At 37.3% G+C, this 25,368-nt stretch overlaps 1 protein-coding gene across 1 annotated transcript in view; it reads right to left on the bottom strand.

The window, feature by feature from the left end:
• The window catches only part of Adgrb3 (adhesion G protein-coupled receptor B3), a 708,652-nt gene that overhangs the window by 119,189 nt on the left and 564,095 nt on the right, over positions 1 to 25,368 (bottom strand). Inside the window, exon 19 of the mRNA XM_059281371.1 lies at positions 23,397 to 23,499. Coding sequence (XP_059137354.1) covers positions 23,397 to 23,499 — 103 coding nt within the window. The remainder of the gene's footprint in view (positions 1 to 23,396; positions 23,500 to 25,368) is intronic.

Genomic DNA, 25,368 nt, shown 5'->3' with positions numbered 1-25,368 from the left:
TTGAAGCTCAGGGAGCATCTCAGAAGGAAAGGAAAGAATGCAGACGTCAGAAGCTAGGGCGGAGTGCTGTGGAACATCTTATTTTTTAGATGGCATGGCCATGCAATCATGAAGTCAATGTAGTTGTGGTTAACTGAACACTACCTGTCCAAGGTTAGACCTGTCTCCATCTTATCATGCATGGGGGTACTCTCGCTACACTGCTCCCGAGGGGCTAAGTGTACTAATGGGTACCAGGGGAGGGGCATATCTATAGTAAATAACCCCACACTCGTGCTCATGACAACAGCCTTGTTATAATCAGTGTATCAAAAACAAATTTAAAAAGTAAAAAGAAAAGAAAACATATCAAAGTATGAATGGCATTGTGGGGAGGAAGAAACAAGATGAGGATGGAAGACAGAGGACTGAGTGGGGGTGAAAACTCCATAAACTCAATATATACATGTATGAAACTATCAATCAAAATCTTCACAGACAATGTAGAAATGCTATCCATCATCAGACACATCTTCCAACTGGAGGGAGCTGTTTTGCTATTCCGGTTGTGATGCTGATATTTGCTTTGGTCAACCGTGTATGTTTCAGTTTTCCTATTTATAATACAAGGTGTTTGGAAGATGTGAATCAGTCAACCTTCTTCCAACACTGTATGAATCTCTGTGAGAACTCTCCTGGCCTCCTGGTCTACCTCAGCATTTCCTCATTTCACTTCTCCAAGAAGCTTCTTCAACAGATCAAAATTAGACAACTGACCACCCATGTTTCAAATAGGCTCAGAAATTTTGGGGTCACATAAAAAATTTAGTCTGGATGCTTTTCTTTTTCTTTTCTTCTTTTTTCTTCCTTTTTCTTTTTTACTTTTCTTTCTTCCCTCCTCCTCCTCCTCCTCCTCCTCCTCCTCCTCCTCCTCCTCCTCCTTCTTTTGCTTTGTTGAGAGAGTGTTTCTATATTGCCTTGGCTGTCCTGAAACTTACTCTGCAGACCAGACTGGTCTCAAACTCAGAGATCTGCCTGCCTCTGCCTCCCAAGTGCCACCACCACCCAGCTAGGATGGATTTCTAATCATAAAATGAGACAGACTTGCACATGAAGCAAAGATGATATGTATTTCCATCAGAATACTTGGGCTTCCAGAGCTACTAGGAACATCATGCTGGGCTTAGGGGAAGCTAGGATTCACTCCTGAGTTATTAATTCTTTGTGCTGAAATGTTTGGAAAGGCAGTTAGGTCCCTCTGGTCAAAATCTCCTATGCTACAATCATGATTTTGGGGAGAAATTTTTCTGGACCATTCCAATTTTATATATATTAGGGCAGATAAATGAGAATGAAGCTTTTTATCCCTGGTGTGTATCAGTACTAATATAAAAAATTCACTGATTAAGCAATGGTTCTGCTTAAGCTGGCATATAGACAGAGCAGCTCATCACTCTCTCTAAACAAAGTGAACCTAAAAATGTCACAGAAGTAATCCTTCTGTGTACTGTTCTTCAGGACCTCTGGAGAGCTACTTTAAAAACAGAGAAAAATTGTATCTACAGTTAACATCTAATCACTTTGTTTTTCAATCGAGGGTCAGAATTATTATAATTCTTAAACCTTTCTAGTCAGCCAAGTCCCAAGTACCCCTCTTTGGTGTAAATTTAACACTTACTGTTACAAAATGCTATGTATGAACTCTCAGACACACTGCTATATTTAAAACTCAATTGTTGGAACTTTTATAGTAGGTTGGTAAGAATATTTGAGAAATTGTGAGTAAATGATGAGTTAATTTTTAATAGAACAACTGAAAGTAGTATGTCTTGCCCCTGGTACTAATAAGTGTGTGAGAAAGCCATTTGTGTTTGTAGAGAACCAATATTAATAAAATCAAGTAGAAAATGAAGAATAAGAATAAAAACTGTTTCTTAAAACTATTTGCCATCCAGTTGCTTTCAAGTATGCTTATCTTTCCTACTAAGTAACTTGTAGTCAACAATACCAAAAATTAAACCTCTCTAGAAAACAAGTGTAATAAGGTAAAGAGCAGATAAAGAATTATTAGTTTTTTTTTTAAGGTCTCAATGTACCACCATGACACTCAAAATGTGATGTCCTAGGTCACAAAGGAGAATCTGGTAAGCTATTGTATCTCATACCCCGTCCAAAGTGTACTGACTTAAGGATAAGAAATGGGTGGTTTTGTTTTATTATAACATGTTAATTTTGCAAAAAGATATATTTTTTCATAGAAGATACAGAATGTACTGAAGTCGAAGCAAGCTGACATTGACTGTAAGTGCTGATAATCTCACAGATAAAGGCTCTCTAACTGTAGATTAGAGCCCCATCTTTTCACAGAGCACTATATATCTTATATTTATTCTAGTATTAAACATAAATGCCTAAGTGCATATGGAATTTTCAACTAACCTTTACTTCCTCTAATTCTGGTCATATTTGAACATATGTCATAGAATTTTCCTTTTCTCAAAAGTGCAAAAATATTTTTTGCTTTCATTTTCAATGCATATGGTTGAAATAAATCCCTGTGTGACACAAAGCAATGATTTATGACACATGTCCAAATGTTATATATCATTGTATATCATGACTTAGAAATAGTTCTATCTTGAGACATAGATTCAACTATGAACATGCTTATTCATTCAAGCCTTTCTTATTTTATATAGCTCTTTAAAAGTAAATCTTTCAAATGGTTTTACTGAGACTGAGCAATTTTCAAAATGACAAAATTAAATATACAGAAATTAGCATATTTTATTACAATTCTTATAACATCTGGCAACCCTGGATTGCATATTAATTTGGTGCATATGATCACACTTCATTCTAGATGAACTTTGACTCCAAAAGAAAACATCACAGTGTTTTCTCTCTCTCTTTTTTTTTTCATTTTGCTGAGAAAACCTACAAATCTTTTGTAAGCTGACTTATGGCATTTCTGAAATTCTATCAATTCTAACAGCTGGAGACATTTTTCTTATAAAAACATGCCTTTTCCTGAAGGGTTCTGAGATGTTTTCCAGCAACACTCATTAGGAAAGGCCACAGCTATATATTAGCCTTGCTACCATTTTCTCCTTTGTAAAGTATTTTTCTGATAATTTTCTATTCAGTGGTGCAACTGCCTATAATTATTCAAATACAAAGGCTATTGTAAAATTGGAGATGATGCAAAAACACCCGCAAGCAAGTGAACTGCCATGACTTCAGACACAGTTTTGTTTTTCTATGTAGTCACTGACAATTTCCATTAGGAAGCATTTTTGTGTAAGAGACTGAGGGTAGACTGGGCCCATTTGCAGGGAGATAACGTTCCTAAATACTTACTAGACTGCTGTACATGCATAATCAACAAAATGATTCCTTCTTTACTACATCCATGTATCATTGCAAAATCACGGCAAAATACAGTGGCAATTGCAGATGTTGACTTTCAAAAAGAGGGCACAAAAAAATCTCAGAAATTATTAATAAAAACAGAATCTGGCATAGAATATTTATTAAAAACTGCAATCCAAACATGGGGAGAAAAGAAACTTCATTTTTCCAGTGGGTAAGCTCTTAGGATTGTAGTGTAGTAGTGCAATAGAGAAGGTGTCCATTTAAGCTTTCTTAACAGAGCACAAGACTGCTCCCAGTCCACCTCAGCCACCCAGCCTCCAGCAAGTAGATACACTGTTAAGGAGTAGGTGTGGAGCAGGCTGGAAGACTTGCCTAAGTCCTCTTTTACTTGGCACTCTTTTTTGCTATAACAACTTGAGTCAGAATTCATGTCTATAAGGACGTGCTAACACTAGTGGAAGCAGCCTCACTTACGTGTGCTCTCAGCGAGGGAAGGCACTCGGCTGCCAGTGCTCATTGGCACTCACAAGCACTTGGAACAGGCTGAGTACTCCTTCTGTGTGTCTGAATTGTTGCCCTTTAAGCCTGGTGAAGTTATACAAGTACCTACATCCATCATATAAAAACAGACAAAAACCGGTGTTCCCTGATACCAATGTATTCAGTCTCATCTACTAGACATTAAAATGGCAAAAAAAAAAATCCCACTAAAAATTTAAAAATCTGACTATTAATATATTCATACCCTATCTCCCAACAAAATATAGAGAATTACTGATAGAAACTCAGTAATTGAGACTTTTCACCTCATACACATTTGTTCAAGAAAATGCATATCGTACTGTATAATAAAGACTTTATATAAAGCATATCTATGTGAGAGATGTTTCCAATCATGTGAACTTGAGTTAAACATAACTATGTCTAAACCTCTGATTGACTCCTCTCTCTTTGCTAAGTAAAATTGTAGTGGATAGTCATTCCAGCTTTGATCTGGAAGTTCCATCCCCCATTGAGGCTTCGGTAACTGTCACACCTACAAGGTGGGGCCAAGAGAGGACCCTGAAGACCCGAGATCTGGACACACCAGCTCTCTTGGTTCCTGGACTCTGGACACTGGAGGTAGACCGAGCAGAGCTCTCTAGAGAACACCGCCAGACTGTGCTACACCTTTCGCAGACCCTGTTACCTATCACTTGTGAGTTACTCCACAAAATAAACCTCCCTTTTAACTACATGGAGTTGCCTTAATAATTTCACCAATATCTGGTGCCCAACGTGGGGCACGAACCCATGACCCTGAGATTAAGAGTCTCATGCTCTACTGACTGAGTAGTTTGGAGCATATGCCTTGTTATAACTTAAAAGGACAACCTACCCACTTTAATGGGTTCAATTATTAATCTATATTTTTATGATCTGAGATACACAGGTCTGTTAATGTGTGTCTATCAGGATTACATGTATATAATGGTACTCTCTTTTCTCTAAAATGAAGATGATGAAGGGAAGTATACAACCATCTTATTTAGAAATATAAGGTTACAACTGTCAACTGACTTGAATATAGACCCAAGAGTAAGCACTGAAGAAATATAGGTGAAGGCCAACAAAATTGGCTTCAGGGTGATTAATTACTGATGACTTCTAAGGTACATGTTATTTGAAATTATCCCCATCATGGGCTCAGCTTTTGTTGAATCTCTTTCTGCTTGGAACTGAGAGCTTGCATCAATTTATACTGCTCTGACTCACTTTCTTATTAAGCAAATTTGAAACAATATGTTATTTTTGGCTTTACTGAGTTCCTTTCTCTTAATATCTTGTGCTCCTGAATTCCCCTTTTTTTAGAAAGGTCAAAGAGTTTAGCAATCCTTCCACCACTGCTGTGGTGCCTTTTTATCCTTATTTGACATGGAGTAAAGCAGAGGTAAGTAGAGGATCACATGGGGCACACCTACCCAGGAGAAGTATTGACAGACATGCTTCTATTTTTTTTAACCCACTTTTCCATTTTTGCTGCAAGCTTCTGTTGCAGTGGTTCTTAATGGGGATCCTTATCACAGCCTCCTACAGAGCAGTTTCAATCTATGCCTACCAATCCTAAAGGCACAGCGGACTATGAGGAAGGAGGGGGCAGAAATTCTCCAGGTGGGCCCCAATATCCAATTCACTTTACTCTTGTTAGAAACACTGAGTCTGAATATCGTTCCGTATTTATGCACCTTGGTTCTTGGGTGCACTCCCCTTAATAATTCTCCTTGTTGAAATATTTGTCCCTGAACCATTTCTCCCTTGAGACCCTAGAATGTACAACACATAGTTTTTAGAAATACCGTGTTAGTCCTGACATATTTGATACATAAAGGCAATTGATGTTTTTAATGACATCATACTTTTTTGTTTTGCTGAATAGAATAACTTTAATGCCTTTTATAAACTAGATAATTACAAACTGTTCACTTCTATATCCATGTAGATTCAGTATGTAGATACTTCTCCCACTGATAAGTCTTTGTCAAGATTCTATGAAAAATGACCTCTAAGTGATATTTAGTTATGTCTCTTTTGATTTCCAAGAATAAGTAATAGCCATGCAGGATGAGATTTCGAGAGTATGAAGATGGACTCCCTCTCCATCTGCATCACTTTCCATTGCTGTCTTTCTACTTTTCCTTAAACCACAGAAATTTCTTTACTTTTCCTAGAACTCCCCTATACCGGCAAAAAAGAGTTGTACTCCTTAAATCCTTTTCTGTGAATACAATTTGATTTTTGAAAATAGAGCTTAAGTATCTTCTTTTTTGGGTTGTTTGCTGTAGAGATTTCATTCAAATTCTCCTCTTTTCTAATAAATGAACTTTAGAAGCTTGGCAAATATCCTTTTCAAAGCTGGGCATGAGGGTGGGGGAGGGTTACAAGCACATTCCGGCCATCATCAGTATAGAAGAGCAACCATGTTTCTACAGATAGGCAGGTCTGCCAACAAGCATTAAGGACACTGTCATGCGCTCCCTGCAGGGTACTCTGCAGAATCTCGTTTTCCCTTGATGTGCATAGCTTAACTCTATTATCATCAAAATAAACTACAAGCAAATGTCCACCAGAGAATGTGCCTAGAAAATCGACTTCTCTCACAAAATCCAGACTATCTCCCTTTGAGACACTGATGCAAACCAGTCAAGTAAATCCTGAATATAATCAGCAGACAAGATGAAAAAGAAGGAACTTCTTCTCCAACTGTGTAATGCATTTTTTTTTCAATTGAGTTTATCACAATTTTTAGCTGTGGAAATAGGTGTGCAGTGTTTTGTTTACTTCAAATGACATTAAAAAAATGTTTAACGTGGGTGCTTGGGATAAATAAATATAAAAAAGTTTGTTTTTTAAACAATAAATAGCTAATGAGGCCAAATGAGAAAGTTACAGCAAGTGCAAGATGGAACACAGATACATTTTAAAAAATAAATCATTTTTAATTGAATAAGGAAAGACATTCAATAAGGTTTATCTGGGGCTGGAGAGATGGCTCAGCCGTTAAAGGCTAGGCTCACAACCAAAAATATAAGGTTTATCTGTGACATGAGTATAAGATTTATAGCATCAGGAGTTAATGTTCAAAGAGAATATATCCATTTTCATGCAGTATATAAAGTTAAAAAAGATAATACAGATAACAGTTATCCATATACTCATGTTTCCATATCACCAAAACAACTTCATGGGCAAAATAGAAATGCTATTTAAGAGTAAAATACAATCCATACCCCACAGGATTTCTCCACTGTTTAAAAAAGAAAACAAGGAACACATGCTATTATTTCATTAGTATAAAGAACTGGGTTCTATTAATAACACATAGGTAAATGTCTTAGTTTAACATCGTTATCTTTGTATTAATAAGCAAGTGAGCATCTGTTTTCAGACATTTGTTTGCTGAGAAGCTTGGGAGTGGTTGGGTACCGAATATCTCCTATACTTACTTTTTTTTTTTTTAATTACACTTTAAACGTCAATGGTTTTAAGACTGCATATTCACTAACGGGCTTTAAAACTTAGCAGTTACTGGGGAAAGTGGAAGAACGTTTGCTCAACCTAAGTTCTAGTCCTTCAGCTTTTTGGACATTTTTCTTAATTTGAGAACTATCTTGATTCCACAGGAGACATGCATCACCAACCTCTGATGGCCAGAAAGCTTATTCTTAGCTCTGTACACATACTCTTTCTCTGTCTAGAGTGAAAGGATGTGCCTCTTACATGCTAATGAGAAAAGGTACTTATGATCATTTGATCTGGGAGATAGGCTGTCCCTTGGCTGGTGATGAACAAGCTCAAGACACTTGAAGAAAAAGAAGCCAGTCTGTAATTGCGTTGGCTATTTTGATGCAATGGAATTGTATAGTATTCTGGAAGGCAAATGTTCTTCTCAGAAATGAGGATATGCTTAAGATGCAATCATGTACAACGTCAAAAAAGATCGAAGCATTTAAGGACAAGAATAAGGAAAGTTTTATTTTTATCAGAGTATTCTCTCCAGAGCAGAAAAAAGTCCCTCCAGGGACTTCTGATTTCCCTTCAACTTCACCAGCTTTACAGGACACACTATCAGATACTCCAAATGTGGATTCACAATGCATCTTACTCTAGAGTGTTTTTCTAATTGGTCATAACCAGTTAGTGACTCTTTTGTGTAGTCAATTCATATGTACTTCCTATAGATGAATAATAACAGTTACTGAAAACAAATTTCAACTCTCTAATATAACTTTAAGATTGAATACAATGCTAACAAAATTGAAGCAAGATTTTTCTTTTTAGAAAATGGCAAGATTATTTTAAATTTTATTAGACTACTCAAAGGACCTAGATCAGACACATCTAGATAAAACAATCAAAATGACTTTGGAAAAGATGAATGAAGTTCATAGACTAAAACTCTGATTTCTAGAAAATATAAAGTCATAGTAACAGAAACCTTACTATTGGCATAAGGATGAAATGTATATAGGTCAACAAAATAAAGGTTCCAGAAAAAGACTCACACACATAGGCATTTGATTTTCACAAAGGGATCAAACAATTCAATGGAAAAGGAAAATCTTTCCAACATCTTATATCAGTAAAATTGGAAGACCACATGAAATAAGATCAACCCAAACCCTACTTTCTATCATATTCAAAATTCAAAAACTATTCTTATGTGGAATCCTAAGTCTATATAAAGGCCAAGACTCAAAGGAAGGTTTATTGTATTGATAAATATTTTTGAAAATAATAGTGATAAGTATTTTTATGATATGGAGCAGTAAAATCATCTTTTATAGAGAGGTCACAAAATACAAATTCAGAATGAAAATATATAGGATTTATAAGATTTACAAATTCTCAGCAAGCTGTTCTGTCCTCTGTCCTGCCTACCCCTCCCTATTCCTCTCTCTTTCACACAAGGATCATGATTTCTCTCTCTCTCCAGAAAACTGTCATTCAAACAATGCAAGTTAAAAAAAGACAACAACAACAAAAAACAAACAAACAAAAAAGTAGAGGGTCTGGGGAGGTTCAATAAGCAAAGTGCTTATCATGTGACTATGAGGGACCCAGGTTTGGATCCCCAGCTCCCATGTAAAAGCTAGGTTTCGGCCCGGCCGTGGTGGCGCACGCCTTTAATCCCAGCAGTCGGGAGGCAGAGGCAGGCGGATTTCTGTGAGTTCGAAGCCAGCCTGGTCTACAAAGTGAGTTCCAGGACAGCCAGGGCTACACAGAGAAATCATGTCTCGAAAAACAAACAAACAAACAAAAAGCTGGGCTTCACTGTGATATCTAAGGCCTCGGTGCTTGGTGGGTGGAGGCAGGCAGATTCCAGGCAACTGATGACCTTCCAGTCTGAATGAAATATCTGACTGAAATGGTGAACTCCAGGTTAGGTGAGACACCTTGTGTCAAAAAATTAAGTAGGACAGCAATAGGAGAAGTCTCCTGAACTTGAATTATGGCTTCCATTGGTATTTTTCATGGCTGAGGACACACAAAAACTTCAATAAAAAAAATAAGCTGAGGAAACACTTGGACAAGAAATCACAACCGAGAATGTGGAGTGGCCAGCAAATTTGCAGCAAGGTGCTGAACCTCACCAGTTACTAAGGGAGTGTAAATTATAATGCCGGCAATGGCGTAAACACCGAGACGGCTAGGCATTTCTGGAAAGGGAACTGAATGGTGTGACCATGGTGGAAAACAGTCTTAGTTTTAGGTTACATACTCTAGTCTTTCTTTAAATGGGCATTTTAAAGTACTGAGCCCAAGGAAAAAATGAAAGTAGATATCCATATCCAGACTTTTATAATTTTAAATGGGTTTATTGATAGTAACAAAAGACACAGTGAGTTAAAAAAAAAACACATGAAATTTTGAGGAAAGGGGTAGTAGAGAAATTGAGGAGAAGAGAATGGGAGATTACTTGTTTAAAACACAATGTGCATGTATGAAATTCTGAAAAATTAAAAGGATAACAAGTCTAAATGCCTATCAATTGGATGTGGACACACAACTTCTGCTGTGGCACAACATAATAATTCTTGTGACTATAAAAGAATTGACTACTGATAACAGTAACACGATTTTATCTCTAAAGGAACGTTAGTAAAAGCGATCTAGAGCAAAAACAATAGTCATCTTAGGGTTCCGATGATATGAAATGATGAAATGAACATAACTAATGTATGAGGACATAAATCAGCACTGGTGGGGACTGACTGAAAGGAGAGAAATCCAAGACTTTCTAGGGTGTGGCAACGTTCCACATATGGACTGGGGTCTTGGTTATATAGTAGACGTTGGTCAAAACCCATGATATTATTCACTGGCATTTCACTGCACGTAAATTTTACCTCCATTGAGAGGGTGTAAACTTTCACTTATAAGTGGAATGGTTCCAGAGAGCTACTGAACAACACAGAGGCTATAGCTGATAATTGTGTACTTGAAATTCACTAAATTCACTTGAATTGCACATGTTCTTAAGTCAAAAACAGTAACTGTTATATGACAGATGTATTAATTATGGAAATCACCACACAGGGGCTATTTATTTATTTATTTATTTATTTATTTATTTATTTATTAAAATTAAATAAGAATGCCAACATCAATTAAATAACTATGAAGATGTGGGGGAAAAGCCTGGTTCTTAGGGTAATGGAAAAACCATTACCGTGTTTTGATTCGAATGAACTGACTTTTCAAGAAAAGCTTTTCTGAGAATACTGCACTTCATGTGCAGGACACTGGTAAGTTGAACAGGCTAACCTAAGGATGGAAGATGGCTCGTGGCAGAGGAAGTATGTGTGTGTGAAAGTCAGGGAGTGGAAAAAAGAGCCGCATGCCAGGCAGAGTGCTAGCAGATGGGAACGTTTTCAAAGAGACTTTTCGTCATTGCACTTAGTAAGTCCAAATCAGGAGTATGGCCACCATGCTGGTGATTTGATGACCACCGTTGCATTAGACAGTCAGTATGGCAGAAATAGCGGGAAAGAAGGGGAAAGTAGGGTGTATGAGGCAATGAGGTGGGAGGATGTGGGAGCCAAGACATGTGGGAGCTTGAGGGCAGTGTTACAAGTTTGGAATTTCATTCTGAGTGTAATGAAGCTTCATTTAGTCTGAGGATTTTCAACAGACACACATCACGATCTGATTTACAATGCTAAGAGTCTGCCAAGGCTGGTTGTGGTGAACAGTTAAGTAACCCAGCACATGGCACAGAACAGTGTGGAAGAGCTTATTGCCTCTCAGTGGAGGTCTCATTTCACCGGAACCACTGGTCCTGTCAGCCCTGCATTCCCAACCAACCCTTCAGATTGCTGCAGCTATGGCCTAGCATTGCAATGTTGCCAGAGACCCTGGTCCAGGACTGTCTAGCTACATCAGTCCCATGTTCCTGACTCCTGGAAACAAGAAAGAGAACGTTTATTACCTTTGAAAGCCATGAGGTTTCAGGGAATTTGTTAGGTAGCAATCATTAATTAGTACTAGTGTACCTTTCATTGAAATAAAAGACCCCTTAGGCATAAGGGATCCATTTCATAGCTTTCTTTCACAGGCTGGAGAATGTATCCCATAAGAGTCTCAACAGTGATATATTCATTATTATTCACAACCACCACAAGAAAACCAAACGCAAATAAAAATCTATATGAAAAAGAGAACAAGAAGTAATTTGTATGTTGCAAAAGCAATAAACATCATTCTTGTCTATTAGAAAAGATCCCTTTAAAACACAACTGAATCTAATTGCTAGTGGGAATTTTAAAGAAATACAAATCATATTCATCTGAAACGTCTGTGGCTTTATTTATGCATATATACAGATGCACCATCTACTAAAGACACTCTATGGAGACATAGACTAACAACCGAAGCCTGTTCTAGTTTGACATGGCACAGAGGGCATCTTGAACATTAATGAGTTATATTGCTGTTTACATTTCTAATGTCAACACTAATCACTTCCTCTTTACATAACAGCTAAATCCTTAACTTTTGATTCAGCCTAACAGCCTAGAATAAGTACACATATTGCCATTTACTCGTTTTTGAATTTCATACATATTCAATTTCCTGGTTCAGAACAGGCTTTAGCTCAATCCCATGTCACTCTTTCAAGGCATGGCATTCAAAAACAAACCGACTCGCCATCACAAACGTTCAAAACCAGACTTTAATCTTCACATTCACGTGTACCTAGTTTTATTCCTGATTATAGCTCTTTAGTCCTTTGGATTGTTGTAGCAATGTTCTAATCTAATATTCATAATAATATCCAAGAAGGAGAATATACATAATAATATCAGAAGGAGGGCTAGAGAGGTAGATAGGGACTCTGGGGGGGGGGGGAAACAAAGCAGAGATTAACAGTACTCTGCAGAAATCTCCTTTTTGTTTCTGATATTACTTTTCTGCTAAAATTGTCAGATGAGAGACTTTCTCTAATAAAAGACTTAATGTTTCCTGCTCTACTTTAGGAAGTTTTCTTCTTCAAAGGAAGCACGCTTTGTTGTTTCACGCACTGGGCATTTGGTAGGTACTTTCAGCTTCTTCAACTTATAAAACGCCCTACTTGGTTCTGCGTGATTTAATTCAAGCTTTTGTATTTTCTATACTGGCAACCAATGGTCACTACAAGTGAAGGAATTCTGTGTTCGGGTATTGCTCTAAAAGAAAAAAAAAAAGAAATTCAAAGTGGTTTGCACTCTTTTCATCTCTGCGGAAGCCTTTTCTCATATTGTCGTTGGTTCCCTGTTCCAGTTCTGCAGGCTATGTGGGCTCACTCTTAAGTAGATATTTCAGAACTCGAGGTCGTTTTTACATAAAAGCATCAGCCTAAATATAGGCTGGCCTTAACTTACACTGAAGTTCTTCTGCTTGTATGTACACTGATCCCTTTTGAAAATTCAAGTTGCCCAAGGTTGGCTAACAGTGACTCGAGATCAAACCTATCCACACTCTTTCCTTTGTGAAGTTGTCTGAAGAGAGCTGCTTTAGTGGAGCTCAGTGGATTCAGGAAAGACTGCAAAAGCCAACAAAACCAAGGATGTTCACCAGGTGTCCAGTTACCCTACAGTTTGCCAATCTTGCATGTAGGTTTTGGAGTGTGCATGAAAATGGTGCTTGCCGTCTTACTGTTGACATCATTTCAGTCACTAAAAGATATTCGGTGAAAACCTCATCAGCATATTGGACCACTGAGAACTCTATTATAAGGGCTGGATTTCAGTGGGAGAGTGCTTCCCTAGCCTGGGTTCAGTCTCCAGCACTACAAGGGGAAACAGCCTTTATTGTGCCTGTTACCTCAAGGACCTTTCAGTTCTTTGTACTCATATCTGCTTTCTGTGGTTTTATTTAGCACATCAATATTTTACAGTACATTAGGGATTCTAAATAGGGAGCTATACTTTGGCATATCTTTCTCAACATTAGCCAAACTCTGACCAGTTCATATCGTGCACATAGAAAAAGGTTAAAAAAATCATACAGACATTTATTATTTTTTATTGGTTTTGTTGATTACATGGGAGAAAAAGATAATTTTCAACCTCTTTATAAGATTCTCAGAGAGCCACTCAAGTTCTCAATTCTATTTCAGATAAAAATCTTATTTAACTCAAAACATCTACCATCAACACATGCTCTTAAAAGTGTCCTCTAAGTCAAATAGATGAGATCTCCATGGGTAATCTGGGGATGAGGGGGGCAATGGAGGGTAGGGGATGGGGGATGAGAACATAAGGGAATGGGATGGTTGAGCTGGAACAGGGATGGAGTGGGAGAGCAATGAAAGAGATACCATCATAGAGGGAGACATCATGGGAATAGGGAGAAATCAGGTGCTAGGTAAGTTCCGAGGAACCCACAAGGATGACCCCAGCTTAGACTACTATCAATAGTGGAGAGGGTGCCTGAACTGGCTTACCCCAGTAATCAGATTGGTGAATACCCTGAATATCATCATAGAGCCTCTCTCCAGTAACTGATGGAAGCAGATGCAGAGATCTACAGCCAAGCACCAGGCTGAGCTCCAGGAATCCAGTGGAAGAGAAAGAAGAGGGATTCTATGACCAAGGGCATCAAGATCATGATGGAGAAACCTACAGAGACAACCAAACCAAACTAGTGGGAACTCCTGAAATTTAGACCAATACCTGTGGAGCCTCCATGGGACTGGAGTAGGCCATCTGCATAAGCGAGACAGTTGTGTAGATTGATCTGCTTAAGGGGCCCCCAGGCAGTAGGATCAGGATCCATCCCTGGTGCATGAGTGGACTTTTTGGAACCCACTACCTATGGTGGAATACCTCACACAGCCTAGAGGCAGGGGAGGAGCTTGGAATTGCCTCAACTGAATGTACCAAGCTCTGTTGACTTCCCATGGGAGGCATTACCTTCTTGTAGGAGGGGATAGGGGGTGAGCTGGGGGGGGGGAAGCTGGAAGGGTGGGAGGAGGGAAGAGGAGAATCTGTGATTGGTATGTAAAATGAATAAAAAAAAATTAAAAACACACACACAAAAGTATCCCCTAAGTCTTCAGCGCTTCCCTCAACTCCATCTCACCACAGGATAACAACAATATCATCAAAACATAACTGGGTTGCAATTACTCCAAATAGGGCCTCCACTGTGGAAGTGGCTTCCATTTTGTTATTTAATGCCTCTTAGCAGAGCCATAACTTCATGCATTCATGTGACATTATTCATTTCCTGTCATGTATAAAATAATACTATTCTTAGGAATGTTAAAGTCTAGAAGTAGAGAAGCACAGCTCTGAGAATCAGAGTGGCCAGTGTTTATCAGCAAATGAAGTTAGAATGGAAAGTGAGTCCTGGAAAAGCAGAGGGATGGTACAGATTGCAGGGCGTGTTGAAGGAGCATTAGTAAAACAGTTCCTTGATGGCATTTCCTCAGGTGTCAAGCAAAGGAAAATAATGCTCGGGTGATGGCGGTTCCTGTGAGAAATTCAGTTCTTGTAGTCATGCCATTGATCTTGATGGAGGCCTTAGCAGCCTTAATGGAGACGATTATTTTCTTAACTCATCTCAAAAGGACTACTTTTTTTTTTTTTCTACAAAGCCTACTGACGTCCCAGAAGCAGCCCTGAGTGCGGTGGTGTTCAGAATACAAAGGTCACCTCCTAACCCCTTTAGACCACCAAAGAAGAGCTTAAGCATGGGATGACCAAATCAAGTGCTTGCTTTACAATACATGTAAGAACATTCTCTCGGAAAATGGAAGACAAACTGCTACGAAGAAGAGGTAGAGGAGCAGACCACAGATGGGCTGTGGTCATCCGAATGAGAGGTTTGGACGGCCAGGTCTACAGTGGGGGAGGGTAGAGAGAGCAGTGATTTTCTCAGGCAAGGAGTCTCTGCAAAGCACCACTCCCTGAGGGCCAATGGACAATTGATAATCAGGGTACACCTGACGTACTCAGCCACGGTCTGCACAATGCCCTGACATCTGCTGAATGAGCTCCCTCTGGGGCAGTTTTTCTCAGTTTTGATATTGGAATTAGGAACCTTCACTAAACATCCAAACCGGCTTTCTTGTCTCTGAAAGCTCGTTTGTTCCTGACACCTCAAACATTTAGTAATTCCTGTCTTTCAAACAATTCCACTTACATCCTTTACCTTTGCCTGTCTTAAACTCATCCCTCATGGTATCTTCTGTTCTGTTTTCATGTGCTCTCTGTCTTTTTCTGCAGAAATTTGGACATTTATTTATTTATTATTTTTTTTTAATTTATTTATTTATTTTGGTTTTTTGAGACAGGGTTTCTCTGTGTAGCTTTGCGCCTTTCCTGGAACTCACTTGGTAGCCCAGGCTGGCCTCGAACTCACAGAGATTCACCTGGCTCTGCCTTGGACATTTATTTTAATTTTATTTTATTCCACATGGTCACAGAGGAATAAAATAAAATAAAAATTTTTAAAAAGGTCTTTGAAATCCTGTCCTTCAATGCCAGGCCCTGGGGAATTTAAGAAATGAACTAACCATTTGCTTCTCTAGTTAGATCAAAGTTTAAGGTATTCCTAAGAACCCCAGAAGAGAAGGCAGAATGCCTTAAAATAGACTCAAGTGAATTATACAGAAGGATTACATTTAAATCCTTTTACAAACACCATGGCCAATCAACAAATTAGATTTTAACAAATCTAAATAAGAGGCTTTTGCTTCAGCCATTAGATTCCTCTATATGTGAGAGATAATAAACACACATTTGGGAAATTATTGGCAGGAGCTGTTTTACAGGAAAAGAATTTTAAGTAGGTACACTTTGAAAGGTTATAAACATGATTTTATGAGTTATCAAGGAAAAATTCCATATTTGTTAGGTGTTAGGGTCTCTTGGATTAAAATCTAGGAACTGAATTTCTGTCACAGCATGCTGTTTCTCACTTCCAGTTTGGAGAAAACAGGTCCTAAGAAAACACATCTTTATCTGATTATCTGAGCTACTGTCCAGAGTAGGAAATGCTAAGCTTTTGTAAAACCTACTGTGGCTACTAAGTGGATAGACCCAAGAGATGGGTTTATAGAAATTCATTTACATATTTGCTCTCTCTGTGCCATATGAAGAAATATCTCACACAGCATTGTTAAGGGAGAAAGATGTATTTTCACCCCTAATTTTAGGGGTTTCAACCCACATTCCTTGGTTCCAGGTGTCTGGGCCTGACCCAGGATATCCTGGCAGCAGGGACAATGATGAGGTTATTGCTTCAAGGCAGGGCAGAAGGGGAGCAGTAAGTTAACACAAGACCCCAGTGACCCATTCCCTTCATTTCATGCCCACCTTCCACAGTTTCAAAAAGTCTGTTCAAGTTTTAAACCAGTCATAGGTTAAAATACTCATTAAGTCAAAGCCCTTATAATGAATCATCCTGGGAATGCACTCAGACACAGTCAGAGGTCATCTTTACTAATACCTCATCTTTGAGGTATTTTCAACGTACTCAAGCTGGCACTTAAGATTAACCATCACAATTCACTCATTTAATAAACGTTTGTCATGACGTATATACTGGCAATGGATTTAAGGATGAGTATAACTAAGTCTTAACTCCAGAGGAGTAGAGTGAGGCTGGAAACAGGTAATGCTGCACAAGATGGAAGGTAAACACTGATAGTCAGGGATCTAAATGTGGGAATACACACGGTATACATGCACACGAGCTAGAACAAGTCTTTTGGACCAATGGGGGGCATTGCAGTGGAGGAACAGTGCTTTGGGATGAAGTATTGCATGGAGCAAGAAGCCATTGATTGACATTGATGAGCCATAAGCAGTGTGGTGTTGCAGGTGTGACGAAATAAATCCCAATAAGATAGGAGGAGAATGGAGGGGCCAGGAGAACCATGTTGAAGATCAATGTTTTCTCCAGTTTTGTAAGTTGTAAAACTCTTAAGTAAAATTTATTTCTGAGTTCTACTATACTAATGAAAAAGTAGTGTCTACAAACCATGATTAAAACAAGGTCCTTTCATATGGTCACAATTTGAAAAATAACTTCGGAGGACAGTACACGTGGGCACAGATCAGATTTCAATTCTAGTGTTGTCAGTTGAGCTACAGGGCAGATTGGGTTTAATGATGCTAGGCACAGTAATTGTACATGACAGAGACAGGGGCTGAGCTGGAGAACTGAAAGTTCAACTGGCATAGGTAGATGACATATTGGCCTTGTATGGGGTGGACAGAGATATTAGGGATAATTTCCAAAGTTCTGGCATATATGATTGGTTAGAGATCACCCAAAAGGACTCAACATTTAAAAAGTCTGCCACTGTGGAATGAGGATATAGTGAAGCTAACAGAGAATAGGAAATTGGATAAGAGAAAACCTGAGCTCAAAAGAGAACAGAAACAGACGAACATCATCATCAGAACCCATCACTATCACCAGTATGACCACAGCAGAAACTCAAGGAATGCTTACCAAGCACTGGGCTCTGGTTCAAAGCATCACAGGTACTATCTCATGTAGCCTTGATAAAAGCTAAGGTGTAGATGTAACCAGAAGTGGAACATTTAGGCTATCCTTCTTAAGGCACTCTTAATCACTTGCCTCTAAGAGAGAGAGAGAGAGAGGGAGAGACTGATCTCTCCCAACACAAGATGCAGAAGAATTGAACTCCAGTGCAGGAATTCTGGTTTTGTGGCTCTCGATGGGTACAGAAAAGAAGCTGTGAGGTGCATGTTCAGCATCCTTTCTCTGAAGCTGAGAATGCATAGGCAGTCACAGGCCTGGCATCTAAGTGAATGTGAGTAAGTCTTGTCTATGGTCAAAGAATGTCTTAGGGGAATTAGGAGAAACGCAAAGAGGGCTTGGCACAATTTAAAATATCCAAACGCAGAATTTCATTTTGAAAAGGTTCAAGTCTGATCATACATCTTCCATTGCCTATAATCTTCTAACTAGGTCCATCTTTATTAAATGTCCCATTGAAAACTACAGAATTAAAATACCTCAAGTGGACTGGAGAGATAGACAGCTCAGCTTCTAAAGGCAAGGCTCATGACCAAAAGCACATGTTTAGAAAACTAAAATAAACATAAGACAAAGAGGGGCAACCTTGGAGAGTATGGTTTTTTTTTTTTTAATTCTCCAAGACAGAATCCTCCGTATCTTTGACAGTTTTAAATTAAAAGGCAGCAAATTATACAATCCAATACTATATACATAAAAACTTATGAGATCAAACTGTCTAAATATTACTGAGAAAACAGCATGCATACCAAGTAGTTTAGAAGTTTCCATTTCCCAGCTAATGATGACTTTTGATTGAATTCTTGTCTTCTAAGACTAAAGCTAGCATTTAATCTTTCCCTTATGTATTTGATTAGTTTTCAAAACTTTAATCTTCCGTGCTGGACCGAATGGCTTAAGTTTATTTTATTATATTTTGGTACTTTCCATATGATATAATATTAGTTAATTTAATCTTTTATCAAGTAGGGTTCCAATAATTTACAAGTCATAAGGATCAACTGGCATTGTTTCAGAAAGTCCACACTTCAAAGGAGGCAACTACATGTCCTTCTGATCTAGTTTTATCTACACATAATTAATATACAATTCACTTCCAAACTCAATGCAAAAGATTGGCTTCAACTAAGAGATTAGCATTTGGTTAACTGTTGTACATTAATGGATTCCCTTTGGTGAAAATACAGGCACTTCATTATATATGGATTGACTAATACCATTAGTCACTTCTCCCTTTAGATTTGTTTGTTTGTTTTTTTGAGACAAGATCTAAGAATCCATGACTGCCCTGGAACTCACTAAATACAATAGGCTGGTCTCTAACTCACAGAAATCCCCCTTTCCTCTACCTCCCGAGTGCTGTAGTTAAAAATGTGAGACCTACCATGTTCTGCTTATTTCTCTCATTTGAATGAATTATATTTAATTTTCCACTGAGACATGCATCCTGGATCTCTTAGAGAAAGGGCCACAAGTTTATGCCCAATCATTCTGGACTGGACATTGGATTAGGTATATTTCTGATTGAGTCTTGGAGACTAAAGGCCATAGAATTCTGTTATAGAAGCAGTGATATGTCTACTTGCAGAGGATATTCCGTACAGGTTATTGTCTAAGCATCAAGACATAAAAGACCTGAGCTCTGCCTGAGTCTCCAGAAGAAGTTTTGTTTCAGATTTATTAATAATGATTTATCTAATAACTCTCTGAGTATGTGATATTGGATTATAACCGAGTAGTCAGGTTCAGAAGCTATCCCTGAGTTATCTCCAAATACACTAAACTTCTTGATTGCTTGTTGTTACTTAACCCACCACCACCACCAGAAATAATTTTGTCCAACTCTGCTTCCTTCTGTTGAGTTCTATGGAATTTTTGGAATGATAAAGCACATCACAGACTTTTGGAACAGAACAAAAATATACTTGGGGGAATTTTAGTGACCAGGTAAACTATTTTCTGAATTTATCTCTATCTGAAACATTCTTTGCTTATTGCAAAGTAACAAGCAGCATCAAAAATAATCTACAAAACTACACAATTACACATGCTTTCTTTATGGTATAAACTCATGGCCAGTCAATTTGAGTGAAACATGAATATCCTGGTTGAGGTTTTTAAATGTATAAAGAGACCAAGGGTCAAAGCTGCTTTATGAGAAAAAGCTTCAAATACAATGTAGCAAGTCATAATTAAATTTTACAAGCACATTTTAAGAGGAGAGATAAGATAGTGCATTTGATTCCTTATTTTACTGCCAGCTGGTGAATCTATAGTTTAAATATTGAGTATACTCATCTTTTAAACAGTGGATTACTTGGGCTTGTTTCTACCCCAATTCAAAAGCAAGCAGAGAGCACAGCATGATAATCAGGTCAATTATGTTTCAGCACAGAGTCGGGAGAGACGGCACTTCAACACTTCAGCGTGATTCTGGACAGCAGCAGCAAATGCCAGTTTTCACACAAAGTAGACAAGACAGTAGTACCAAATAATTTGCTCATCAAGAATCTTTCTCATATGTTTCTATTTTCCAAGCGGGGAATATTAAAGCACTAGTCAAAACTTGTCAGGAAAGTCAAACGTAGGAATCAGACCAATTATCTATAGTAGCTTATAGTAGTCTTACATATAACCCAAAATCCAAATAAAACACAATTGGCTACTAATCAATATTTAAAATTTTTAAATTTTACTTCCTTTGAGTTTATATAGATTATATTTATATGAATAACATACATTTTCACTTTGTTGTATGGAAAAAATGTCACATACCAAAATACATTTAAAATCAAATATGTCCAACTTAATTAGGCTCAAAACATGCATCAGATCCATAATTGCTCCCCCTAGGAAATCTGATATTGTTGAGAATGACTTGGAAAAAATTTCATTTTTTCCATTTTATCTCCTTTTAGTTCTAATATTAATAGTCCTTAGCTTGTTAGAACATAAATGCAGAAACAATAACACAAAATTAATGTAGAATAACAGAGAACCACATAATCACCACCACCTACTATCCACTCCTCCCACAAGCATCAATAAACTAGCAGCAAAAATTAGCATAGTCAATCTGGAACAAGCCCACTATGGTTCCAACACCACATGAAATCTATTCTGTAGTTGGTTTCCTGGGGAGAAACAATGCCATATAAAACTTTTCTTTAGTTTTTAATAAGCACACACCAGCCATTTCTAACAATCAGAAATGAAAAGGAAAACAAGGCTTGTCTTATCTTGCCTCTAACATTCAAAATATTTGAAAACATCAAAAAAAGATACTATTTTTAAAGTGAGGACACCAAAACCTTGCACAGGCCAAAACGGACACGTAAGAAGATTTTGTTTGTTTATGAACATTCTAGTTTCTGGATATTGCTAACATTTGGATATACACAATCACAATATGGTTGTCATTAGCCATGTGTCATCAGTGAACAATTGATATTTAGCTAGTAAAAATGAGAGGCGATTTAAGTATAAAACATACACCAGACTATGAAGACTTGAGGTGATAAAAATATTCCATTATTAATTTTATATTAATTACAGGTTTAAATAGTAATATTATAGGTATACTGAGTTAGATATAATATATCTAAATGATTTCAATTGTTCATTTTCACTTTGTTTAAATGTCGTCATTAAAAATGTAAGCTATAGATATGGTTTGCATTGTATTCCTATAAGTCAGGCATGGTGTAGGCCATAACCTTAATACAGTAATAAACAATATAGAAAGTTCTATTTATTAGTTGCACTAGAAGTTTCATGTTACACCACATGAAACGGCTTCAAAAGCATATTCCATACTGAGCATCACTGTTCCCCATAGTCCAATGAGAGGCAGAACCCTAGAATTTAGGGTGTAAAAAGTGATGCGAAGTAAGCATTTTATATGGGAATCTTCAAAGCGGACTCAAACAGATTCTGGCTTGATTTGTTTTTCCTGGTTCCTGGACTCAGTTTACAATTCCTGCTTTAGGAAAAGGCACTTCTTTTGCATGGGAAGTTCAAAGACAGCCAGCTAAGGAACTGAGACCAGGGACTAAGTGAGCAAGGAGGATCTGAAGCCCAGCACACAGGAAGGAACCAGAGGGATGGCATGGTAACCGAATGTTCACATCCTCCCTCTTTCCTTCTCTCTGCTTCCTTCTTAACTTCTTCCAACTCATCTGAGACTTGTGTTCACCTTCATCTTTCCAGCTCAGGTACTTTCACGCATTCCTTCTTCCTCCCAATGCTCATTGGTCTCTTGCTCACCTCTGGTACTCTACTCTGGCTCTCGGTTTTCCATTCTGCTATCTACTTCTTTTAAAATTTTACATTACTTGTTCCTAACATGGCCATGTACCAGATTGTAATAAATCTCCTATTCTTTTGTCTCTTTATGAAGAAAAAGAAACAAGAAATAACGTATTAAAAATACCCAAGGACATGAAATTAGTTTTTACTTTTATAGGCTGTCTAAAGGGCTGTTGTTTTGGTTTGTCTTAAGGGTTAGTGGCTTTACTCTTGGGTCTTCCTAGCTGGAGCAATGTGGTTCAAAGAGAAAGACATACCTCCAAGGCCCTATCCAGGCCTAGAATAGATTCTTTGGGTAGGAATTATGAATCTTAGTTGTAAACTAGCAGGATAACCAGACTACTTACAGTCCTCATACATGTGCTATGACTATCTATTGAAAGAAACTTCAAAAAAGATCATTTGAGTTTTTAACTTTAACTATTGGTTTTGGTATTTGAAATAAGATTTTTTCTTAATTACTTCTAAAATATTGAGTCCCAGGTAAATTATTTTGAAGCTGGATTTGGTTTCCTGAACTAGTGCAGAATAGTTCAGTAGAGACAGTCATTCATTAAAGAAAATAAGGACATTCAGCCAAAATATATTGGTCAGTTCCTAAAAATGGAACATATAGTTCCACACTCTGACAAAAAGTGGTTATATGCTTAAATAACTACAATGTTGCTTAAGTATCAAAATGCTTTCAGGAAAGAAAAACTTCTGAAAGGGCTAAACCTAGTTGTAAATTCTGTGATTATTGTGTATACATTATTTTGGAGGTAAATTTTTCAGTGATGTTATGATTATAATTCATTGATACAGTCATTTTAGTAGTTGGTATGTTAATAAATTAGACCTAAACACAGACATTATGGTGAATTCCATTTGAATGCTACACAGTTGGGACAATAAATAAAAAATATTGGTTGTTGGTGTCTCAAGGCTTTGAAGACATACAGCTTTGATGTAATGTCTTCTTAGTATTATATTATATAATCTGAGTATTCTGAGTATTATACAGTCAATAGCACTAAAGAACTGTTAGGCAACAGAAGATCCTTTGTGGACTGTAATAGGCTGTACATTTATTTAGAAACAAAAGGAATAATTAAAATCATATATTTTAATAGTTATTTAGAATAAAAACTTAAGACAAACAAGTGACCAACTATAAACAAACACACAAAAAGAACTGGAGGTATTAGCAGTCATACCTTATTGTGTGTCTGGGTCTGTCCAACCAGTATGAGAATATTAGATGAGATGATAGACAGGCAGAAGTTAATTAGAATTATGGACCTCTCAGAGCGGATGTACCTAGTCAAAGAGAGAAAGAAACATGACAAATTTCATATTGTGTAATTGGTGGAATTAACTAGAAGAAGTTTTGACTCTAGATTTCATATAAAGATATGGAAAACCATTTGTCATATATATTTTCTTGGGTACCCAATTTTAGAGTACATGGTATGTGCAAGAAAACTTTAGACTTATTTTTTTTCTGTAGTATGCCATAGTTGACAGAACTTAAATTGTACAATTGAACAATGTAGTATTTTGTCCTAGATGTATAAAATTTCTTGGAATTACATTAATCATTATAATCACCTTCTTACATAGGTATATATATATATGTGTATATATACATTTATAATATCTGTATCAACCAATAGGAACATTGAGGCCCAACAGTAAAGCCCCACTCAGATTTTGAAGCAATTCTCCTATATACTAGAAAGATGCATTACTTTTTGTGACACCATGAACATCAGTAACTACTCAAGCATTTTATATAGCTAAGGTGTTCCTTATATCCTTGAGTATCTCTTTCAAGAAAAAAATAGCAAAAGTCTGTATGTATAAAAATGAATGCACTCCTCAAATGATCATTCACTATTAGAATGGACCATTCTTGATGACTGCCATATTTCACCCTTAGGATGAAAACTGCATATATAACATGCTATATGATTTTAAAATGCACTAAGAATGTAAGAAACAGCAAAAACTGTTCAGAATCAAATGTTCTACCAGCTGTTTATCCTGGAAAGGTAGCAGCTATTTTGCTTAAGTGTACCCTGTGGTAATCACTAAGTAACAATACTATAAGAGAACCTTGTACATGATGTATGTCTCAGCCTTTTCTATTTGTATTATAACATGGGGTCCCATACCACACACAGCAGGCACAGGATTTTCTGTGCAGTGCTAGATGGAGGAATCAAAGATCTAGACGTACTTTTTCAAAGATATACTCTCACAAAGTTCTTTCTTTCCCCCACTTTATCTTTAAAGAGTATGTAGGCACCAACCACATACTCCAGAAATTAAAGAAAATTAAGGACACCAGTAATGCCAAAACACAAAAATTAGGTTTTATAATGTAAAAGAATTTTTCTTTGCAAGACAAACCCAAATTGGAGTAAGTGAGGTTGACACATAGCAAAAATTGGCTTCAAGGGGTGTTGGCCATCGCTCCTGCATTCTGAATATCTAAACATATGATAAAGCGCACACAGGGGTGCTCAAGGTAGCAACAAATATTACATTGTTCTTTTTCTTGTGGATGAAGGCTATAAATCTTTTTTGATGTTAAAGGAGTCCATGATCACACAAACACACATCCTGACACTATCAAAAGGATTTCAGTGACATTTTCTGTTTATAAATAGAAAAAAAAAAAACAAACAGACAGAGTAATAAAAGACCAATTGGCTGCCCCGAACACTATCGAGATGTTTCCTTTTCTCAACAATACTGAGTCATGTTGTTGCCTTAAGTTCTGCTAAGAAATGTCACTACTTTCAGCATTGTCGTATGACATTTTATATTTTAAAGAAAATTTGTGAACGTTTTATGTCACTAAGTTGACTGAGGGGACATGCTGGATTGCTTTTTGACTTAACAGGGTGTCAATATGGTTGTATGGCTAGATGGAGAGAAAACCGCTTAATGTATTATTATTATTATTATTATTATTATTATTATTATTATTATTATTATTATCATTGTCAACATTATCATAATTACCAATAGTGTTAACAGCAAAGAAAGTGATTATCTCTGAGAATTGAAACTATGAGTATCACAAATGTGAGGCAGGCATTGGCTCTGAGACCCATCTCGAGCCCTGTCAATTGTGAAGGGACATCTGTAGTGAACTACATGGAGCATCTACAAATTTCA

The sequence above is a fragment of the Peromyscus eremicus genome, chromosome 16_21 (assembly GCF_949786415.1).
Source record: "Peromyscus eremicus chromosome 16_21, PerEre_H2_v1, whole genome shotgun sequence".
Classification (NCBI taxonomy): domain Eukaryota; kingdom Metazoa; phylum Chordata; class Mammalia; order Rodentia; family Cricetidae; genus Peromyscus; species Peromyscus eremicus.
This window is presented reverse-complemented; position numbering and strand designations above follow the sequence as displayed.